Below are 19,915 nucleotides of genomic sequence, written 5' to 3' on the forward strand. Positions count from 1 at the left end.
AGTGCACAGTGACTGTCCTGTGTGTGATGTGTCCTCCTGCAGTCAGTATAAGAGGAAGTGCACAGTGACTGTCTTGTGTGTGATGTGTCCTCCTGCAGTCAGTATAAGAGGAAGTGCACCGTGACTGTCCTGTGTGTGATGTGTCCTCCTGTAGTCAGTATAAGAGGAAGTGCACAGTGACTGTCCTGTGTGTGATGTGTCCTCCTGCAGTCAGTATAAGAGGAAGTGCACAGTGACTGTCCTGTGTGTGATGAGTCCTCCTGCACTCAGTATAAGAGGAAGTGCACAGTGACTGTCCTGTGTGTAATGTGTCCTCCTGCAGTCAGTATAAGAGGAAGTGCACAGTGACTGTCCTGTGTGATGTGTCCTCCTGCAGTCAGTATAAGAGGAAGTGCACAGTGACTGTCCTGTGTGTGATGTGTCCTCCTGCAGTCAGTATAAGAGGAAGTGCACAGTGACTGTCCTGTGTGTGATGTGTCCTCCTGCAGTCAGTATAAGAGGAAGCGCACAGTGACTGTCCTGTGTGTGATGTGTCCTCCTGCAGTCAGTATAAGAGGAAGTGCACAGTGACTGTCTTGTGTGTGATGTGTCCTCCTGCAGTCAGTATAAGAGGAAGTGCACAGTGACTGTCCTGTGTGTGATGTGTCCTCCTGCAGTCAGTATAAGAGGAAGTGCACAGTGACTGTCCTGTGTGTGATGTTACCTCCTGCAGTCAGTATAAGAGGAAGTGCACAGTGCCTGTCCTGTGTGTGATGTGTCCTCCTGCAGTCAGTATAAGAGGAAGTGCCCAGTGACTGTCCTGTGTGTGATGTGTCCTCCTGCAGTCAGTATAAGAGGAAGTGCACAGTGCCTGTCCTGTGTGTGATGTGTCCTCCTGCAGTCAGTATAAGAGGAAGTGCACAGTCACTGTCCTGTGTGTGATGTGTCCTCCTGCAGTCAGTATAAGAGGAAGCGCACAGTGACTGTCTTGTGTGTGATGTGTCCTCCTGCAGTCAGTATAAGAGGAAGTGCACCGTGACTGTCCTGTGTGTGATGTGTCCTCCTGTAGTCAGTATAAGAGGAAGTGCACAGTGACTGTCCTGTGTGTGATGTGTCCTCCTGCAGTCAGTATAAGAGGAAGTGCACAGTGACTGTCCTGTGTGTGATGAGTCCTCCTGCACTCAGTATAAGAGGAAGTGCACAGTGACTGTCCTGTGTGTAATGTGTCCTCCTGCAGTCAGTATAAGAGGAAGTGCACAGTGACTGTCCTGTGTGATGTGTCCTCCTGCAGTCAGTATAAGAGGAAGTGCACAGTCACTGTCCTGTGTGTGATATGTCCTCCTGCAGTCAGTATAAGAGGAAGTGCACAGTGACTGTCCTGTGTGTGATGTGTCCTCCTGCAGTCAGTATAAGAGGAAGTGCACAGTGACTGTCCTGTGTGTGATATGTCCTCCTGCAGTCAGTATAAGAGGACGTGCACAGTGACTGTCCTGTGTGATGTGTCCTCCTGCAGTCAGTATAAGAGGAAGTGCACAGTCACTGTCCTGTGTGTGATATGTCCTCCTGCAGTCAGTATAAGAGGAAGTGCACAGTGACTGTCCTGTGTGTGATGTGTCCTCCTGCAGTCAGTATAAGAGGAAGTGCACAGTGCCTGTCCTGTGTGTGATGTGTCCTCCTGCAGTCAGTATAAGAGGAAGTGCACAGTCACTGTCCTGTGTGTGATGTGTCCTCCTGCAGTCAGTATAAGAGGAAGCGCACAGTGACTGTCTTGTGTGTGATGTGTCCTCCTGCAGTCAGTATAAGAGGAAGTGCACCGTGACTGTCCTGTGTGTGATGTGTCCTCCTGTAGTCAGTATAAGAGGAAGTGCACAGTGACTGTCCTGTGTGTGATGTGTCCTCCTGCAGTCAGTATAAGAGGAAGTGCACAGTGACTGTCCTGTGTGTGATGAGTCCTCCTGCACTCAGTATAAGAGGAAGTGCACAGTGACTGTCCTGTGTGTAATGTGTCCTCCTGCAGTCAGTATAAGAGGAAGTGCACAGTGACTGTCCTGTGTGATGTGTCCTCCTGCAGTCAGTATAAGAGGAAGTGCACAGTCACTGTCCTGTGTGTGATATGTCCTCCTGCAGTCAGTATAAGAGGAAGTGCACAGTGACTGTCCTGTGTGTGATGTGTCCTCCTGCAGTCAGTATAAGAGGAAGTGCACAGTGACTGTCCTGTGTGTGATATGTCCTCCTGCAGTCAGTATAAGAGGAAGTGCACAGTGACTGTCCTGTGTGATGTGTCCTCCTGCAGTCAGTATAAGAGGAAGTGCACAGTCACTGTCCTGTGTGTGATATGTCCTCCTGCAGTCAGTATAAGAGGAAGTGCACAGTGACTGTCCTGTGTGTGATGTGTCCTCCTGCAGTCAGTATAAGAGGAAGTGCACAGTGACTGTCCTGTGTGTGATGTGTCCTCCTGCAGCCAGTATGAGGAAGTACACAGTGGGTGTCCTGTGTGTGATGTGACCTCCTGCAGTCAGTATAAGAGGAAGTGCACAGTGACTGTCCTGTGTGTGATGTGTCCTCCTGCAGTCAGTATAAGAGGAAGTGCACAGTGACTGTCCTGTGTGTGATGTGTCCTCCTGCAGTCAGTATAAGAGGAAGCGCACAGTGAATGTGCTGTGTGTGATGTGTCCTCCTGCAGTCAGTATAAGAGGAAGTGCATAGTGACTGTCCTGTGTGTGATGTGTCCTCCTGCAGTCAGTATAAGAGGAAGTGCACAGTGACTGTCCTGTGTGTGATGTGTCCTCCTGTAATCAGTAAAAGAGGAAGTGCACAGTGACTGTCCTGTGTGTGATGTGTCCTCCTGCAGTCAGTATAAGAGGAAGTGCACAGTGGCTGTCCTGTGTGTGATGTGTCCTCCTGCAGTCAGTATAAGAGGAAGTGCACAGTGACTGTCCTGTGTGTGATGTGTCCTCCTGCAGTCAGTATAAGAGGAAGTGCACAGTGACTGTCCTGTGTGTGATGTGTCCTCCTGCAGTCAGTATAAGAGGAAGTGCACAGTGACTGTCCTGCGTGTGATGTGTCCTCCTGCAGTCAGTATAAGAAGAAGTGCACAGTGACTGTCCTGTGTGTGATGTGTCCTCCTGCGGTCAGTATAAGAGGAAGTGCACAGTGACTGTCCTGTGTGTGATGTATCCTCCTGCAGTCAGTATAAGAAGAAGTGCACAGTGACTGTCCTGTGTGTGATGTGTCCTCCTGCAGTCAGTATAAGAGGTAGTGCACAGTGACTGTCCTGTGTGTGATGTGTCCTCCTGCGGTCAGTATAAGAGGAAGTACACAGTGACTGTCCTGTGTGTGATGTGTCCTCCTGCAGTCAGTATAAGAGGTAGTGCACAGTGACTGTCCTGTGTGTGATGTGTCCTCCTGCAGTCAGTATAAGAGGAAGTACACAGTGACTGTCCTGTGTGTGATGTGTCCTCCTGCAGTCAGTATAAGAAGAAGTGCACAGTGACTGTCCTGTGTGTGATGTGTCCTCCTGCGGTCAGTATAAGAGGAAGTGCACAGTGACTGTCCTGTGTGTGATGTGTCCTCCTGCAGTCAGTATAAGAGGAAGTGCACAGTGACTGTCCTGTGTGTGATGTGTCCTCTGCAGTTAGTATAAGTAGAAGTGCTCAGTGACTGTCCTGTATGTGATGTGACCTCCTGCAGTCAGTATAAGAGGAAGTGCACAGTGACTGTCCTGTGTGTGATGTGTCCTCCTGCAGTCAGTATAAGAGGAAGTGCACAGTGACTGTCCTGTGTGTGATGTGTCCTCCTGCAGTCAGTATAAGAGGAAGTGCACAGTGACTGTCCTGTGTGTGATGTGTCCTCCTGCAGTCAGTATAAGAGGAAGTGCACAGTGACTGTCCTGTGTGTGATGTGTCCTCCTGCAGTCAGTATAAGAGGTAGTGCACAGTGACTGTCCTATGTGTGATGTGACCTCCTGCAGTCAGTATAAGAGGAAGTGCACAGTGACTGTCTTGTGTGTGATGTGACCTCCTGCAGTCAGTATAAGAGGAAGTGCACAGTGACTGTCCTGTGTGTGATGTGTCCTCCTGCAGTCAGTATAAGAGGAAGTGCATAGTGACTGTCCTGTGTGTGATGTGTCCTCCTGCAGTCAGTATAAGTGGAAGTGCACAGTGACTGTCTTGTGTGTGATGTGACCTCCTGCAGTCAGTATAAGAGGAAGTGCACAGTGACTGTCCTGTGTGTGATGTGTCCTTCTGCAGTCAGTATAAGAGGAAGAGCACAGTGACTGTCCTGTGTGTGATGTGTCCTCCTGCAGTCAGTATAAGAGGAAGCACACAGTGACTGTCCTGTGTGTGATGTGTCCTCCTGCAGTCATTATAAGAGGAAGTGCACAGTGACTGTCCTGTGTGTGATGTGTCCTCCTGCAGTCAGTATAAGAGGAAGTGCACAGTGAATGTGCTGTGTGTGATGTGTCCTCCTGCAGTCAGTATAAGAGGAAGCACACAGTGACTGTCCTGTGTGTGATGTGTCCTCCTGCAGTCATTATAAGAGGAAGTGCACAGTGACTGTCCTGTGTGTGATGTGTCCTCCTGCAGTCAGTATAAGAGGAAGTGCACAGTGACTGTCCTGTGTGTGATGTGTCCTCCTGCAGTCAGTATAAGAGGAAGCACACAGTGACTGTCCTGTGTGTGATGTGTCCTCCTGCAGTCATTATAAGAGGAAGTGCACAGTGACTGTCCTGTGTGTGATGTGTCCTCCTGCAGTCAGTATAAGAGGAAGTGCACAGTGTCTGTCCTGTGTGTGATGTGTCCTCCTGCAGTCAGTATAAGAGGAAGTGCACAGTGTCTGTCCTGTGTGTGATGTGTCCTCCTGCAGTCAGTATAAGAGGAAGTGCACAGTGACTGTCCTGTGTGTGATGTGTCTTCCTGCAGTCAGTATAAGAGGAAGTGCACAGTGACTGTCCTGTGTGTGATGTGTCCTCCTGCAGTCAGTATAAGAGGAAGTGCACAGTGTCTGTCCTGTGTGTGATGTGTCCTCCTGCAGTCAGTATAAGAGGAAGTGCACAGTGACTGTCCTGTGTGTGATGTGTCCTCCTGCAGTCAGTATAAGAGGAAGTGCACAGTGACTGTCCTGTGTGTGACGTGTCCTCCTGCAGTCATAAGTGTGAATTGACATTAGGAATAGAGGCACTGGGAGGCTTGCATGTGCGGTCTAAAAACTAGCAAGACTGTCAGTCTTCCAACATCCTCCACATTCTTCTTAACAGACATAAACTGAATGTGCTCACCATGATAAATGGATTAATCCATGGGATATAATATTCCTATGTATGAAAGTACAAGTAAGTCACATGAGAGAACTCCCCATTATCTGTGCACCTTACTGGAACTAACCATGTTGTGTCACTTGGTGCTGGAGAGCCTCTGCAGGACCCATGAGACTGATCAGCTTGAAGACATCTATGGTCACATCCAGAGCTGCTTCCTTTCCATAAACATCTGTGAGAACATTTTTTGTGGTAACATAATCTGCAGTTTCCAGGCGCCCACGTGGGATGGGGCCTCGCCCTCCATTAAAGAAATCAGACAACTTGTTCTTAAATCTCTTGAAGTCATATTGTGTCAGATCTTCCAGAGCCTCATACAGAATGTCTCCCGGTGTCCTGTTCCTCTCACACTGAGCACCTGGGGAGAACAGAGTAAGGTCCTATAACTGTTTTACAGAGGAACCGTTTCACCACTGAGACTATGGGCCTGTTTCCTGTTTGATAGTAAAGCAAGTAACTGGGTAAAACCATGTTGCACTGGATGTGGGGCAGATGTGACATGTGCAGGGAGATTAGGTTTGGGTTGGTTGTGTTCAAACTGAAATCAGTGTAAAAATAAATTGTCTAACATTAGTGGGTCACATGCAAAAGCAGCCAGTGTTTACCCTGCACAGAAAAAATGCAAGCCACTAAAATCTAACTCTCTGTGCACGTCACATCTGCCCCGCCTGCAGTGCACATATTTTTGCCAAATGCTTGCTTTTTTTGTTTCACTTACAAACATGAATCAGGCCCTACCGCACCATCATCTGATTCATTTTATTTATAAGCTTGCAAACTCCCTCCTACAACTCCTGCTAATTGCATTGCCATGTCTTCTTGGCTTTAATCAGCGTATTTCAGCCCTGTATTAATATCATCAGAAGTGATGTTAATTTTGTGGTGCCTCACAATTTAATGCACAGCAAACTGTGTAGTGACCACTACATGACTGCCGTGATCCTAGCGGAAATATAAATCTGTATCTGCTAATATAAAGACAGGGCTGAAAAGCACTGAAAAAGAAACAGAAATACAAGCCACAAAATTAAAGAGAAGTCCCTTTAATAACCAACCAAATAAGTGTAATTGGGAATGAGTAACATGATAAAACCATTTGGTGTAAGTAATTATATACAGGGAAGCTTTATATGACCATTTATTAGTAACAGTTACAATAATGTTTGGTCAGAGTATATAAAATATCACTTACAGCGTTTATGTAATCCATGGCCCTCCAGCTGTAGTGGAACAGGAGGCATGCTGGGACTTATAGCTTTATTACATTAGCTGCACAACAGTGGGTAGGAATGGCCATTGACCGGGTAGGAATGGCCATTGACCGGAACCAGATTGTTTCACACCATCAATGATACAGAAACATCGAATATAGATATATTTTTTTTCAAAGGTGCCTGGACGCAAGCAAAGCCCCACCCCCTGACACCCACAAAGCCCCACTCCCAGGCTCTGATTGGCGTGCAGTCCATAGAATAATAAAGGGGATGACCATCAGTGGATGAAACCATAGATGGTTACTTCGCAGATGGTTTCACAGCATTGGGCTGGCGTGTGGTCTAGCATCACATCCCCATTTTTGTCATTTTGGGGTTGTGCCCAGCAATCCCCATCTTCTCAGAGATCACCCAATTTGCTGTGCAGGACAGTGAGGATCAATAGCTCCCAACCTTCCTGCCCCACCCTCAGGTGGGACAGCAGGACAGTGTCCGAACAGTGGGACTGTCCCCCTGAAATAGAAACAGTTGTGAGGTATGGAATTACCTGAACTGCTTTTTACTAATAATGATGATGGATCTTTTACTCACCTGTTAATGAGGATTCAGCCATCATGCAGGAGACAGTCTGATTCTACAGTACTTGTCCTAGTAGGAAATAAAAAGCAGGTTATTCAGGATAAATCTGGTTACTGGTGTCTTTCATCAATCACTGACATGGTGCAGAGGTTGTTTTGGCAACCTCTGCCATTATCTAAATGTTTTTCTGAATTAATAGTAACACTTTATATAACCATTTCAAGAACTCGGAAATGTATCCAAAGTATCAATAATTAGCAGATAGCTCCAGAAATGTTATGGCATTGGCAGCACAGTGTAAGCCTAGCAATGCCAGCACTTATTAGAGAACATTGGTACCACATAGTAATAGTAGGATTGGAAAGAGTGCTGCGGCCTATTACGCAGCCAAGCCAGAGTTTTTATACATCTGCTCCAATATCATCCAGACAGAACCTACAAACATCAGGGTCTCCTACTGGCAGAAACCTCTGAAAACAAGAAATACAGTAGTGTCCAACCTGCATTTAATCATGTTTAAGCAGCTCCTCTCCTGCCACCATGACTCGCAGAGGGGCAGGTTCTGAGTTGCACACAAAAGAAAATGTAGCTGCATGCAGGGCAGAGCTGGATTAAAAATGGGGCGGATGGAGCTGCAGATCTAAGCCCTCCATTGAAAATAGGCCCACAGGATCCCTTGCATTGCAGAGAGTATTGACAAAAAAAAAACACTTTCTCCTGTCATTACCAGTAACATTCCACCATTTGACTCCAGTCCCGGCTGTACAAAACTCCACCTACAGATGGGTCCATCTTTATCTTGACCTTTAGTAGGATTAATTGAGACTGGGCAGTTGTATTGTTCTCTGTATTGTATTGCAGCTGAGAACAAAAAATGAAGGGTTTATGTTAATAAACCTTGTTGTGCCTAGGCGCAGCAAACTTGCCAAGATAACTGTGGATCCATCTGTATACCATCCTAGCCACCAGCAGCCATGCACAATCATTCAAAACCTGTCCCCCCCGTGTCACCTGAAGCTCATTCCGAGGACTATGATAAACTCTGCCCTCAGACTGCAATAAGCACTGCCCCCTGGTCTGTCATCAGCTGTGTTCCCATGTGATCCTTAGTACTGACCCCAGATCATGAAAAGCTCTGATCCCTCATCCATCCACAGCAGTCTGATTTACCCCATTTCAGGGTCATACAGAGGGAGTGACTGTGATGTCCTGTGTATTTTGTGGTGGTCATTTGAGTTCTTTGTATCATGTGGCACTCACTGCAATGGTCTCTATAATAGAGGTGGTTACTGATGCTGTCTATATTATATATTGCTCATTGCAATGCTCTCTGTAATATATGGTGGTAACTGATGCTCTGTATTATATCACAGTCACTGCGATATTCTCTGTATTATATGGCTGTCACTGTAATGCTCTCTGTATTATATGGTGGTCACTATGGTGCTTTCTATATTATATGGCTGTAATGCTCTCTGAATTATATGGCAGTCACTGTGATGCTCTCTGTATTATATGGTGGTCACTATGGTGCTTTCTATATTATATGGCTGTAATGCTCTCTGAATTATATGGCAGTCACTGTGATGCTCTCTGTAGTATAAGTATTACACTAAATATTTAATCATATAAAGTATGAAAATTAAGAACATTTTCAGAGTGCAATTTCAAGGTACAAAGGGTTGATTTTTCAAAGGCATTGTTTCTCTTTGCCATAAACATAAAAAGTAATGTTTTAGTTATTTCCAGTAATAATAATAATAATAATAATAATAATACACACAAAATTTACCACTGGGAAGTGATAACATGTCCTGTCTGGTGAAGGTTTCCCACAGTCTTTGTATGGGGAAGCCTATAAAACTAGTAGTCTAGTGGTCCTTGCACCGCCACATTACCTGTTCAGTTAGCAACATCTCAGGACTGTTTCTTTTAAACATATTTTTATATGTAAAGATATTTTTGCTATTTTAAATGTATAAATGTAGTTGTATTTTTTAATTAAACAATTAAACTTAGCCCAAACCAGTTCACACATATACATGAAATGTTTACTATTATTATTCATTTATGTTAGACATCTTGCTCTGACTATTTAGCAAATATAGGAGGTTTTTCAGTGATGGTCGCAGATTTTGCTATTGCAGCAACATCTGGACCATTCTACGCACATGCTGGGCAGTGACGTGCGATGAGGTCAGTGGCTGGGGAGGCACTGGCTGCTAACCAACCCTTCCGCCACCCCTGGGGGGAAGAAAAAGCGTATCACTAAAACCAGCACCAGGCTGCAGCAGCCAGGGGGGATAATGCCATAGCAGGGGAGACACTCAGCATGGGGTCCCCCTGCCATAACATTAGACACTCCCCAAACCAGTCAGCCTAGGGTTGGCATTCCTCAGAAAATGGGGACCCCAAAAATTTAAATGGGGTCCCCCCTCCTGAGCAGCAACCAGCACTGGGCTATCGCACCCCTGGTGGTGGTGGGTGCGGGGTTCATGGTATAATATTGTTCTTTACAGGCAGCCTACAGGTCCCAGCAATCCTGCCGCAGCATGCCAGCACTTGGAGAACCACAAGTTCCAGCATGCCCGGACATTAAGGGGCCCACTGGCACCTGTAGTCCTCCTGTAAAGAAAATATTAAAATAAATACAAGACAGTTTTCAAAGAAAAATTATTGTTCAGGGACTTCACCTGGGAGGTGGTGGCCTTTAAGCTCTTTCGCACAGCCGCCACCTTCCCAGGGCTTCCGGTATCTTCCTCCAGCGTCTTCACTTGGGAATGGGCAGCCTTTAAGCTCTTTTACATGGCCGCCACCTTCCCAGGGCTTCCGGCATCTTCCTCCAGCATCTTCACCTGGGAATGGGCAGCCTTTAAGCTCTTTTGCATGGCCGCCACCTTCCCAGGGCTTCCGGCATCTTCCTCCAGCGTCTTCACCTGGGAATGGGCAGCCGTTAAGCTCTTTTGCATGGCCGCCACCATCCCAGTGCTTCCGGCATCTTCACCTGGTGGGCAGTGGCCTTTAAGCTCTTTTTCGTGGCTGCCGCCCATCCAGGACTTTCATTGGTTCTTCATGTCTTCAGGAGCTCTTCACTTCTCCTCCTCTGCCATTGCACTGACAGCTGCTGCCTCGCGCTGACTTATATAAGTCAGCCTGAGGGGTGGGGCTATGATGCAGCCAGCTGCGATTAACTCGCAGCGGCCATCTTTAATTTAAAAAATTATGCTAAGGTGCCATTTTTAAAATGGGTACCGCTCTGCTGCCAAACTCTGCAGAATGGCAGGCAGGGATCTCGGATCCATGCCTGCCACCACTGCCGCTTGCACCTCTGCTGCGTCCCGCCACCTGCATCTCCGTTGCATCCCGCCTCCCACATCTCCGCCACATCTCCGCCGCATTTGCCTGCACCCAGTTAGTGATGGCAGCTGATCCAGTGACAGATCATGGGTTGAAAGCATGTCCATGTATCAAAGCGGCACTTTAGTAGGTGCCGCTTTCCATTATATTTTCAATGTGCTTTTATTGCACATGGCTTGGCCCCGCCCCCCACTCCCACATCTTTCCCATTGATAACGGGAGGCACAACTGTCGGTGCCTCCCATACCCATCCTAATAGTACAAATTATTAGATTAATATAATGGAGATACTTATGACACAGAATATATGTCACAAGTATCTTCTTTGTATTATTTGAATCATTAATTACAGGGGAGGCCCTGCCTCCCCTGCCTGCACGTCCCTGATGCTGGGGCCTGCCCAGCACAGGGTAATTCAATTGTGATCGCATCAAATAGAGGTTGACACCTGTCTAAGCAGCATGTCTGTGTAAGCAGGAGTCCCACTGCCATGTTTTCTATCACAGGAAAAACAGGTGATGTCATCGGCCGGCCTAGAAAATGTCTGTGACGCGCCTGCGTCTCCAGCTCTCCTTACCCCCAACCCGGCGTTTCCACCCCCGGATGTCTTTCACCTGTCAATCACTTTGCGATCGCATCCTTCTGGGATGCGATCCCATAGTGAAGGGTCGCACATGCACACTACAGCTAGGGTTACCACCTCATCCCTTTAATTCCGAACACCTATTAATTCCACAGGTTCTGTGGCTGGCTGAATTCAAGACTCCATTTCACCTGGTTTTAATCAGCCACAGAACCTGTGTAATTAATATGTGTCCGGAATTAAAGGGATGAGGTAGTAACCCTAACTACAGCCGCTGCATGTGTGTTACCCTTTGGATAACTTGTTTCAATTGTGTTTGACCAAAAGTCTATATTGTAATATATAACCTTAGGAAGGTATTAATTATATATCTCCCAGCGCTGTGCTATTGGTTTTACCTTGGTACAGATGTAACCTCATACATAGAGTCTCAGTTTCTTTCAATGCACCCCTGGGCCAAAAGTTTCTTATATGATTCAGTTACTGTCTGTGGTGAGGGACAAGATTTGCTTCTGTTTGTCCACATATTGTATTATTGGCAGCCACCAGTATTGGTTTTGCCTATTACATTAACCATAAATAATTTTAGTTGGTCCTGGACCACCAATCCAGGGCACAACTGCAAGTGTCCCCAGGGTGCCGCGGCACACAGTTTGAGAACCAATGATCTAGCCTCAATATTCCATACAATGCAAGATGCCTGATGTGAGTGAGCTGCCAGGTCCAGTGGAACGCTGCTAACGTTGATCATCTTTTTTTCTGAAAATGCATCTTAATTGCAATGCAATGTGATTAGTACACATGAGGAGACTGTGCTGATTAATTTTATATATGACACTTGTATATTGTGTATGACTGAGGGCCTAATTCAGGTTGGATTGCATAAGCGATCCAACAGGCAGTTTCCCAATAGTCTGGAAACTATGCATGTGCAGAACATATTGCAGTAAGGATGGAGAGGGTGACCTTCTGGTGCCCCGCCGGCTTGCTCTAATCAAATAACTGGAGACGAGACTTGTCATTTTGTGCAAAGAATAAATGGTCACAGCTTTATTTCCACCTAATACCAAAAACACACCATTGCAGGGTAAAAAGGAGAGGAAGCGGTGCACGGCTCTCCCGCTGTTTAGAGAAACGCCTGGGGCGTGCCTTACCGGCAACGGCCATGCCCCCTCCCCGCCTGAGGCGTACCCGGCCCGCCCTTGCGGGCCGACGGACCACGCCCCCTCCGCTGGGGGACCAGCTACCATGCGCATAACACCCTACCACGGCGCGCAACCCGTATGGCCCCTGCCGCATTTAGCTGGAACCAGGCGTACGGCCTACTAATTGGTGACTTATGCGAGGCATTCTGACAATCCCCCCTTACCATGCCTTGTGCACCGCTCCTTCCCCGCAACCCGCTCTGACAAGAAAATACAAACGATTTACACCAAACCATGTTTATTGCGATAAAACAAAACACCGTAATAACTTTTCACAACGTGTCATTTGTAAGCAAGTGATGAAAAAAACAAAAAAACTGCCTAAGTCCTGCGCTCCCTTGGCCCATATCCCTGTCCTAGCTACTACCAACCCTGTTCCTTGCCAACTCAGGGCGGGTGGGTGGGCTTCCTTTCCTGTGTGGGGAAAATGGAGCTATTAACTCCCTCCCCCCGGCTGCTGCTTTATCTGCCTCTCCCTCCTCCCCGCCCCCCCCCCTGCCTCTGGGCCGCACCTTTTACTGGCCCAGGGCTCCCTGCAGGTGATGCAAAGGGGAGGGGGTCCTGCCTCCCTGCAGCCAACCCCCCCTCCCCCGGCGTTCACGCCTTCGGGCCACCCGGCACCCCTCCTCCTTATCCTGCTGCGGCGCCATTGCTGCCCCCTTCGCCCCTGTAATGCCTGGTTGACAGGCAGAGGTGTTCGCACATGCAGTTTCCTTGGCCTCGCAAGCCACCCTGTCACAGGTAGTCTGAGTAAGCTCAGGCATACTGAGCCTGCCGTCACAGATGAACATCGCGACAGCTGGTCATGATATTCATCTCAGACTGCTATTGCACTGCAGTCTTGCTACAGGGAGGAGGTGACATGCAGTGAGGAGGTGATGTACAGGGAGGAGGTGGTATGCATGGAGGAGGTGGTATGCAGGGAGGAGGTGGTATGCAGGGAGGAGGTGGTATGCAGGGAGGAGGTGATATACAGGGAGGAGGTGATATACAGGGAGGAGGTGGTATGCATGGAGGAGGTGGTATGCAGGGAGGAGGTGATATGCAGGGAGGAGGTGATATACAGGGAGGAGGTGATATACAGGGAGGAGGTGGTGTGCAGGGAGGAGGTGGTATGCAGGGAGGAGGTGGTGTGCAGGGAGGAGGTGGTATGCAGGGAGGAGGTGATATGCAGGAAGGAGGTGATATGAAGGGAGGAGGTGGTATGCAGGGAGGAGGTGGTATGCAGGGAGGAGGTGATATACAGGGAGGAGGTGGTATGCACGGAGGAGGTGGTATGCAGGGAGGAGGTGATATACAGGGAGGAGGTGGTATGCACGGAGGAGGTGGTGTGCAGGGAGGAGGTGATATGCAGGGAGGAGGTGATATGCAGGGAGGAGGTGGTATGCAGGGAGGATGTGATATGCAGGAAGGAGGTGATATGAAGGGAGGAGGTGGTATGCAGGGAGGAGGTGATATGAAGGGAGGAGGTGGTATGCAGTGAGGAGGTGATATGCAGGGAGGAGGCGATATACAGGGAGGAGGTGGTATGCAGGAAGGAGGTGATATACAGGGAGGAGGTGATATGCAGGGAGGAGGTGATATGAAGGGAGGAGGTGATATGAAGGGAGGAGGTGATATGCAGGGAGGAGGTGATATGCAGGGAGGAGGTGATATGATGGGAGGAGGTGGTATGCAGGGAGGAGGTGATATGAAGGGAGGAGGTGGTATGCAGGGAGGAGGTGATATGAAGGGAGGAGGTGATATGATGGGAGGAGGTGGTATGCAGGGAGGAGGTGGTATGCAGGGAGGAGGTGATATGCAGGGAGGAGGTGATATGCAGGGAGGAGGTGGTATGCATAGAGGAGGTGATATGCAGGGAGGAGGTGATATGCAGGGAGGAGGTGATATACAGGGAGGAGGTGATATGCAGGGAGGAGGTGGTATGCAGGGAGGAGGTGATATACAGGGAGGAGGTGATATGCAGGGAGGAGGTGATATGCAGGGAGGAGGTGATATGCAGGGAGGATGTGATATACAGGGAGGAGGTGATATGCAGGAAGGAGGTGGTATGCAGGGAGGAGGTGATATGATGGGAGGAGGTGATATGCAGGGAGGAGGTGATATGCAGGGAGGAGGTGATATGAAGGGAGGAGGTGATATGAAGGGAGGAGGTGATATACAGGGAGGAGGTGATATGCAGGGAGGAGGTGATATGATGAAAGGAGGTGGTATGCAGGGAGGAGGTGATATGAAGGGAGGAGGTGATATGATGGGAGGAGGTGGTATGCAGGGAGGAGGTGATGTACAGGGAGGAGGTGATATGATGGGAGGAGGTGATATGCAGGGAGGAGGTGATATGCAGGGAGGAGGTGATATGATGGGAGGAGGTGGTATGCAGGGAGGAGGTGATATGAAGGGAGGAGGTGATATGCAGGGAGGAGGTGATATGAAGGGAGGAGGTGATATGATGGGAGGAGGTGGTATGCAGGGAGGAGATGGTATGCAGGGAGGAGGAGATATGAAGGGAGGAGGTGATATGAAGGGAGGAGGTGATATGCAGGGAGGAGGTGATATGCAGGGAGGAGGTGATATGATGGGAGGAGGTGGTATGCAGGGAGGAGGTGATATGAAGGGAGGAGGTGGTATGCAGGGAGGAGGTGATATGAAGGGAGGAGGTGATATGATGGGAGGAGGTGGTATGCAGGGAGGAGGTGGTATGCAGGGAGGAGGTGATATGCATAGAGGAGGTGATATGCAGGGAGGAGGTGATATGCAGGGAGGATGAGATATACAGGGAGGAGGTGATATGCAGGAAGGAGGTGGTATGCAGGGAGGAGGTGATATGATGGGAGGAGGTGATATGCAGGGAGGAGGTGATATGCAGGGAGGAGGTGATATGAAGGGAGGAGGTGATATACAGGGAGGAGGTGATATGCAGGAAGGAGGTGGTATGCAGGGAGGAGGTGATATGATGGGAGGAGGTGATATGCAGGGAGGAGGTGATATGCAGGGAGGAGGTGATATGAAGGGAGGAGGTGGTATGCAGGGAGGAGGTGATATGAAGGGAGGTGGTGATATGAAGGGAGGAGGTGATATGCAGGGAGGAGGTGATATACAGGGAGGAGGTGGTATGCAGGGAGGAGGTGATATGAAGGGAGGAGGTGATATGAAGGGAGGAGGTGATATGATGGGAGGAGGTGATATGATGGGAGGAGGTGGTATGCAGGGAGGAGGTGATATGAAGGGAGGAGGTGATATGATGGGAAGAGGTGATATGCAGGGAGGAGGTGATATGCAGGGAGGAGGTGATATGAAGGGAGGAGGTGGTATGCAGGGAGGAGGTGATATGAAGGGAGGAGGTGATATGAAGGGAGGAGGTGATATGATGGGAGGAGGTGGTATGCAGGGAGGAGGTGGTATGCAGGGAGGAGGTGATATGCAGGGAGGAGGTGATATACAGGGAGGAGGTGATATGCAGGGAGGAGGTGATATACAGGGAGGAGGTGATATACAGGGAGGAGGTGGTATGCATGGAGGAGGTGGTATGCAGTGAGGAGGTGGTATGCAGGGAGGAGGTGATATGATGGGAGGAGGTGGTATGAATGGAGGAGGTGATATGCAGGGAGGAGGTGATATGATGGGAGGAGGTGATATGCAGGGAGGAGGTGATATGATGGGAGGAGGTGGTATGCAGGGAGGAGGTGATATGAAGGGAGGAGGTGATATGAAGGGAGGAGGTGATATGCAGGGAGGAGGTGATATGCAGGGAGGAGGTGATATGCAGGGAGGAGGTGATATGCAGGGAGGAGGTGATATGCAGGGAGGAGGTGATGTGATGGGAGGAGGTGGTATGCAGGGAGGAGGTGATATGAAGGGAGGAGGTGATATGAAGGGAGGAGGTGATATGAAGGGAGGAGGTGATATACAGGGAGGAGGTGGTATACAGGGAGGAGGTGGTATGCAGGGAGGAGGTGGTATGCAGGGAGGAGGTGATATACAGGGAGGAGGTGGTATGCAGGGAGGAGGTGATATGCAGGGAGGAGGTGGTATGCAGGGAGGAGGTGATATGCAGGGAGGAGGTGGTATGCAGGGAGGAGGTGGTATGCTAGGAGGAGGTGATATGCAGGGAGGAGGTGGTATGCAGGGAGGAGGTGATATACAGGGAGGAGGTGGTATGCAGGGAGGAGGTGGTATGCAAGGAGGAGGTGATATGCAGGGAGGAGGTGATATGATGGGAGGAGTTGATATGCAGGGAGGAGGTGGTATGCAGGAATGAGGTGATATGAAGGGAGGAGGTGGTATGCAGGGAGGAAGTGATATGAAGGGAGGAGGTGATATGATGGGAGGAGGTGATATGATGGGAGGAGGTGGTATGCAGGGAGGAGGTGATATGCAGGAAGGAGGTGATATGAAGGGAGGAGGTGATATGATGGGAGGAGGTGGTATGCAGGAAGGAGGTGATATGAAGGGAGGAGGTGGTATGCAAGGAGGAGGTGATATGCAGGGCAGAAAGTGGTTTGCAGGGAGGAGGTGGTATGCAGGGAAGCGATGGTATGCAGGGAGGAGGTGATATGCAGGGAGGAGGTGGTATGCAAGGAGGAGGTGGTATGCAGGGAGGAGGTGGTATGCAGGGAGGAGGTGGTATGCAGGGAGGAGGTGGTATGCAAGGAGGAGGTGATATGAAGGGCAGAAAGTGGTTTGCAGGGAGGAGGTGGTATGCAGGGAAGCGATGGTATGCAGGGAGGAGGTGATATGCAGGGAGGAGGTGGTATGCAAGGAGGAGGTGGTATGCAGGGAGGAGGTGGTATGCACGGAGGAGGTGATATGCAGGGCGGAAGTGGTTTGCAGGGACGAGGTGGTATGCAGGGAGGAGGTGATATGCAGGGAGGAGGTGATATGATGGGAGGAGGTGGTATGCAGGGAGGAGGTGATATGAAGGGAGGAGGTGATATGATGGGAGGAGGTGGTATGCAGGGAGGAGGTGATATGCAGGGAGGAGGTGATATGATGGGAGGAGGTGGTATGCAGGGAGGAGGTGATATGCAGGGAGGAGGTGATATGATGGGAGGAGGTGGTATGCAGGGAGGAGGTGATATGCAGGGAGGAGGTGATATGATGGGAGGAGGTGATATGCAGGGAGGAGGTGGTATGCAGGGATGAGATGGTATGCAGGGAGGAGGTGGTATGCAGGGCGGAAGTGGTTTGCAGGAAGGAGGTGATATGCACGGAGGAGGTGGTATGCACGGAGGAGGTGGTATGCACGGAGGAGGTGATATGCAGGGCGGAAGTGGTTTGCAGGGAGGAGGTGGTATGCAGGGAGGAGGTGATATGCAGGGAGGAGGTGATATGATGGGAGGAGGTGGTATGCAGGGAGGAGGTGATATGATGGGAGGAGGTGGTATGCAGGGAGGAGGTGATATGAAGGGAGGAGGTGATATGATGGGAGGAGGTGGTATGCAGGGAGGAGGTGATATGCAGGGAGGAGGTGATATGATGGGAGGAGGTGGTATGCAGGGAGGAGGTGATATGCAGGGAGGAGGTGATATGATGGGAGGAGGTGGTATGCAGGGAGGAGGTGATATGCAGGGAGGAGGTGATATGATGGGAGGAGGTGATATGCAGGGAGGAGGTGGTATGCAGTGAGGAGGTGGTATGCAGGGAGGAGGTGATATGCAGGGAGGAGGTGATATACAGGGAGGAGGTGGTATGCAGGAAGGAGGTGGTATGCAGGAAGGAGGTGATATGCAGGGAGAAGGTGATATGCAGGGAGGAGGTGATATGATGGGAGGAGGTGGTATGCAGGGAGGAGGTGGTATGCAGGGAGGAGGTGATATGCAGGGAGGAGGTGATATAATGGGAGGAGGTGGTATGCAGGAAGGAGGTGGTATGCAGGGAGGAGGTGATATGCAGGGAGGAGGTGATATGATGGGAGGAGGTGGTATGCAGGGAGGAGGTGATATGAAGGGAGGAAGTGGTATGCAGGGAGGAGGTGATATGAAGGGAGGAGGTGATATGATGGGAGGAGGTGGTATGCAGGGAGGAGGTGATATGAAGGGAGGAGGTGGTATGCAGGAAGGAGGTGATATGCAGGGAGGAGGTGATATGCAGGGAGGAGGTGATATGATGGGGGGAGGTGGTATGCAGGAAGGAGGTGGTATGCAGGGAGGAGGTGATATGCAGGGAGGAGGTGATATGATGGGAGGAGGTGGTATGCAGCGAGGAGGTGATATGAAGGGAGGAGGTGGTATGCAGGAAGGAGGTGATATGAAGGGAGGAGGTGATATGCAGGGAGGAGGTGGTATGCAGGGAGGAGGTGGTATGCAGGAAGGAGGTGGTATGCTTGGAGGAGGTGATATGCAGGGAGGAGGTGATATGATGGGAGGAGGTGGTATGCAGGAAGGAGGTGGTATGCAGGGAGGAGGTGATATGCAGGGAGGAGGTGATATAATGGGAGGAGGTGGTATGCAGGGAGGAGGTGATATGAAGGGAGGAGGTGGTATGCAGGAAGGAGGTGATATGAAGGGAGGAGGTGATATGCAGGGAGGAGGTGATATGCAGGGAGGAGGTGATATGATGGGAGGAGGTGGTATGCAGGGAGGAGGTGATATGCAGGGAGGAGGTGATATGATGGGAGGAGGTGGTATGCAGGAAGGAGGTGGTATGCAGGGAGGAGGTGATATGCAGGGAGGAGGTGATATGATGGGAGGAGGTGATATGCAGGGAGGAGGTGATATGATGGGAGGAGGTGATATGATGGGAGGAGGTGGTATGCAGGGAGGAGGTGATATGCAGGAAGGAGGTGGTATGCAGGGAGGAGGTGATATGCAGGGAGGAGGTGATATGATGGGAGGAGGTGATATGCAGGGAGGAGGTGATATGATGGGAGGAGGTGATATGCAGGGAGGAGGTGATATGCAGGAAGGAGGTGGTATGCAGGGAGGAGGTGATATGCAGGGAGGAGGTGATATGCAGGGAGGAGGTGATATGATGGGAGGAGGTGGTATGCAGGAAGGAGGTGATATGCAGGGAGGAGGTGATATGATGGGAGGAGGTGGTATGCAGGGAGGAGGTGGTATGCAGGGAGGAGGTGATATGCAGGCAGGAGGTGATATGATGGGAGGAGGTGGTATGCAGGAAGGAGGTGGTATGCAGGGAGGAGGTGATATGCAGGGAGGAGGTGATATGATGGGAGGAGGTGGTATGCAGGGAGGAGGTGATATGAAGGGAGGAGGTGGTATGCAGGGAGGAGGTGATATGAAGGGAGGAGGTGATATGATGGGAGGAGGTGGTATGCAGGGAGCAGGTGATATGAAGGGAGGAGGTGGTATGCAGGGAGGAGGTGATATGCAGGGAGGAGGTGATATGATGGGAGGAGGTGGTATGCAGGAAGGAGGTGGTATGCAGGGAGGAGGTGATATGCAGGGAGGAGGTGATATGATGGGAGGAGGTGATATGCAGGGAGGAGGTGATATGATGGGAGGAGGTGATATGATGGGAGGAGGTGGTATGCAGGGAGGAGGTGATATGCAGGAAGGAGGTGGTATGCAGGGAGGAGGTGATATGCAGGGAGGAGGTGATATGATGGGAGGAGGTGATATGCAGGGAGCAGGTGATATGATGGGAGGAGGTGATATGCAGGGAGGAGGTGATATGCAGGAAGGAGGTGGTATGCAGGGAGGAGGTGATATGCAGGGAGGAG

General features: G+C 50.0%; 1 protein-coding gene across 1 annotated transcript in view; it reads right to left on the reverse strand.

Annotated features, from left to right (window-relative positions):
* LOC135057153 (NACHT, LRR and PYD domains-containing protein 3-like) overlaps positions 1-19,915 on the reverse strand; it is a 318,674-nt gene that overhangs the window by 208,306 nt on the left and 90,453 nt on the right. The window contains exons 2-3 of the mRNA XM_063963052.1: positions 7,102-7,158; positions 5,364-5,654 (exon numbers count right to left, since the gene is read on the reverse strand). Of these exons, the coding sequence (XP_063819122.1) occupies positions 5,364-5,654; positions 7,102-7,126 (316 nt within the window). The 5' untranslated portion in view covers positions 7,127-7,158. The remainder of the gene's footprint in view (positions 1-5,363; positions 5,655-7,101; positions 7,159-19,915) is intronic.

The sequence above is a fragment of the Pseudophryne corroboree genome, chromosome 3, assembly GCF_028390025.1.
Source record: "Pseudophryne corroboree isolate aPseCor3 chromosome 3, aPseCor3.hap2, whole genome shotgun sequence".
NCBI classification, from domain to species: domain Eukaryota; kingdom Metazoa; phylum Chordata; class Amphibia; order Anura; family Myobatrachidae; genus Pseudophryne; species Pseudophryne corroboree.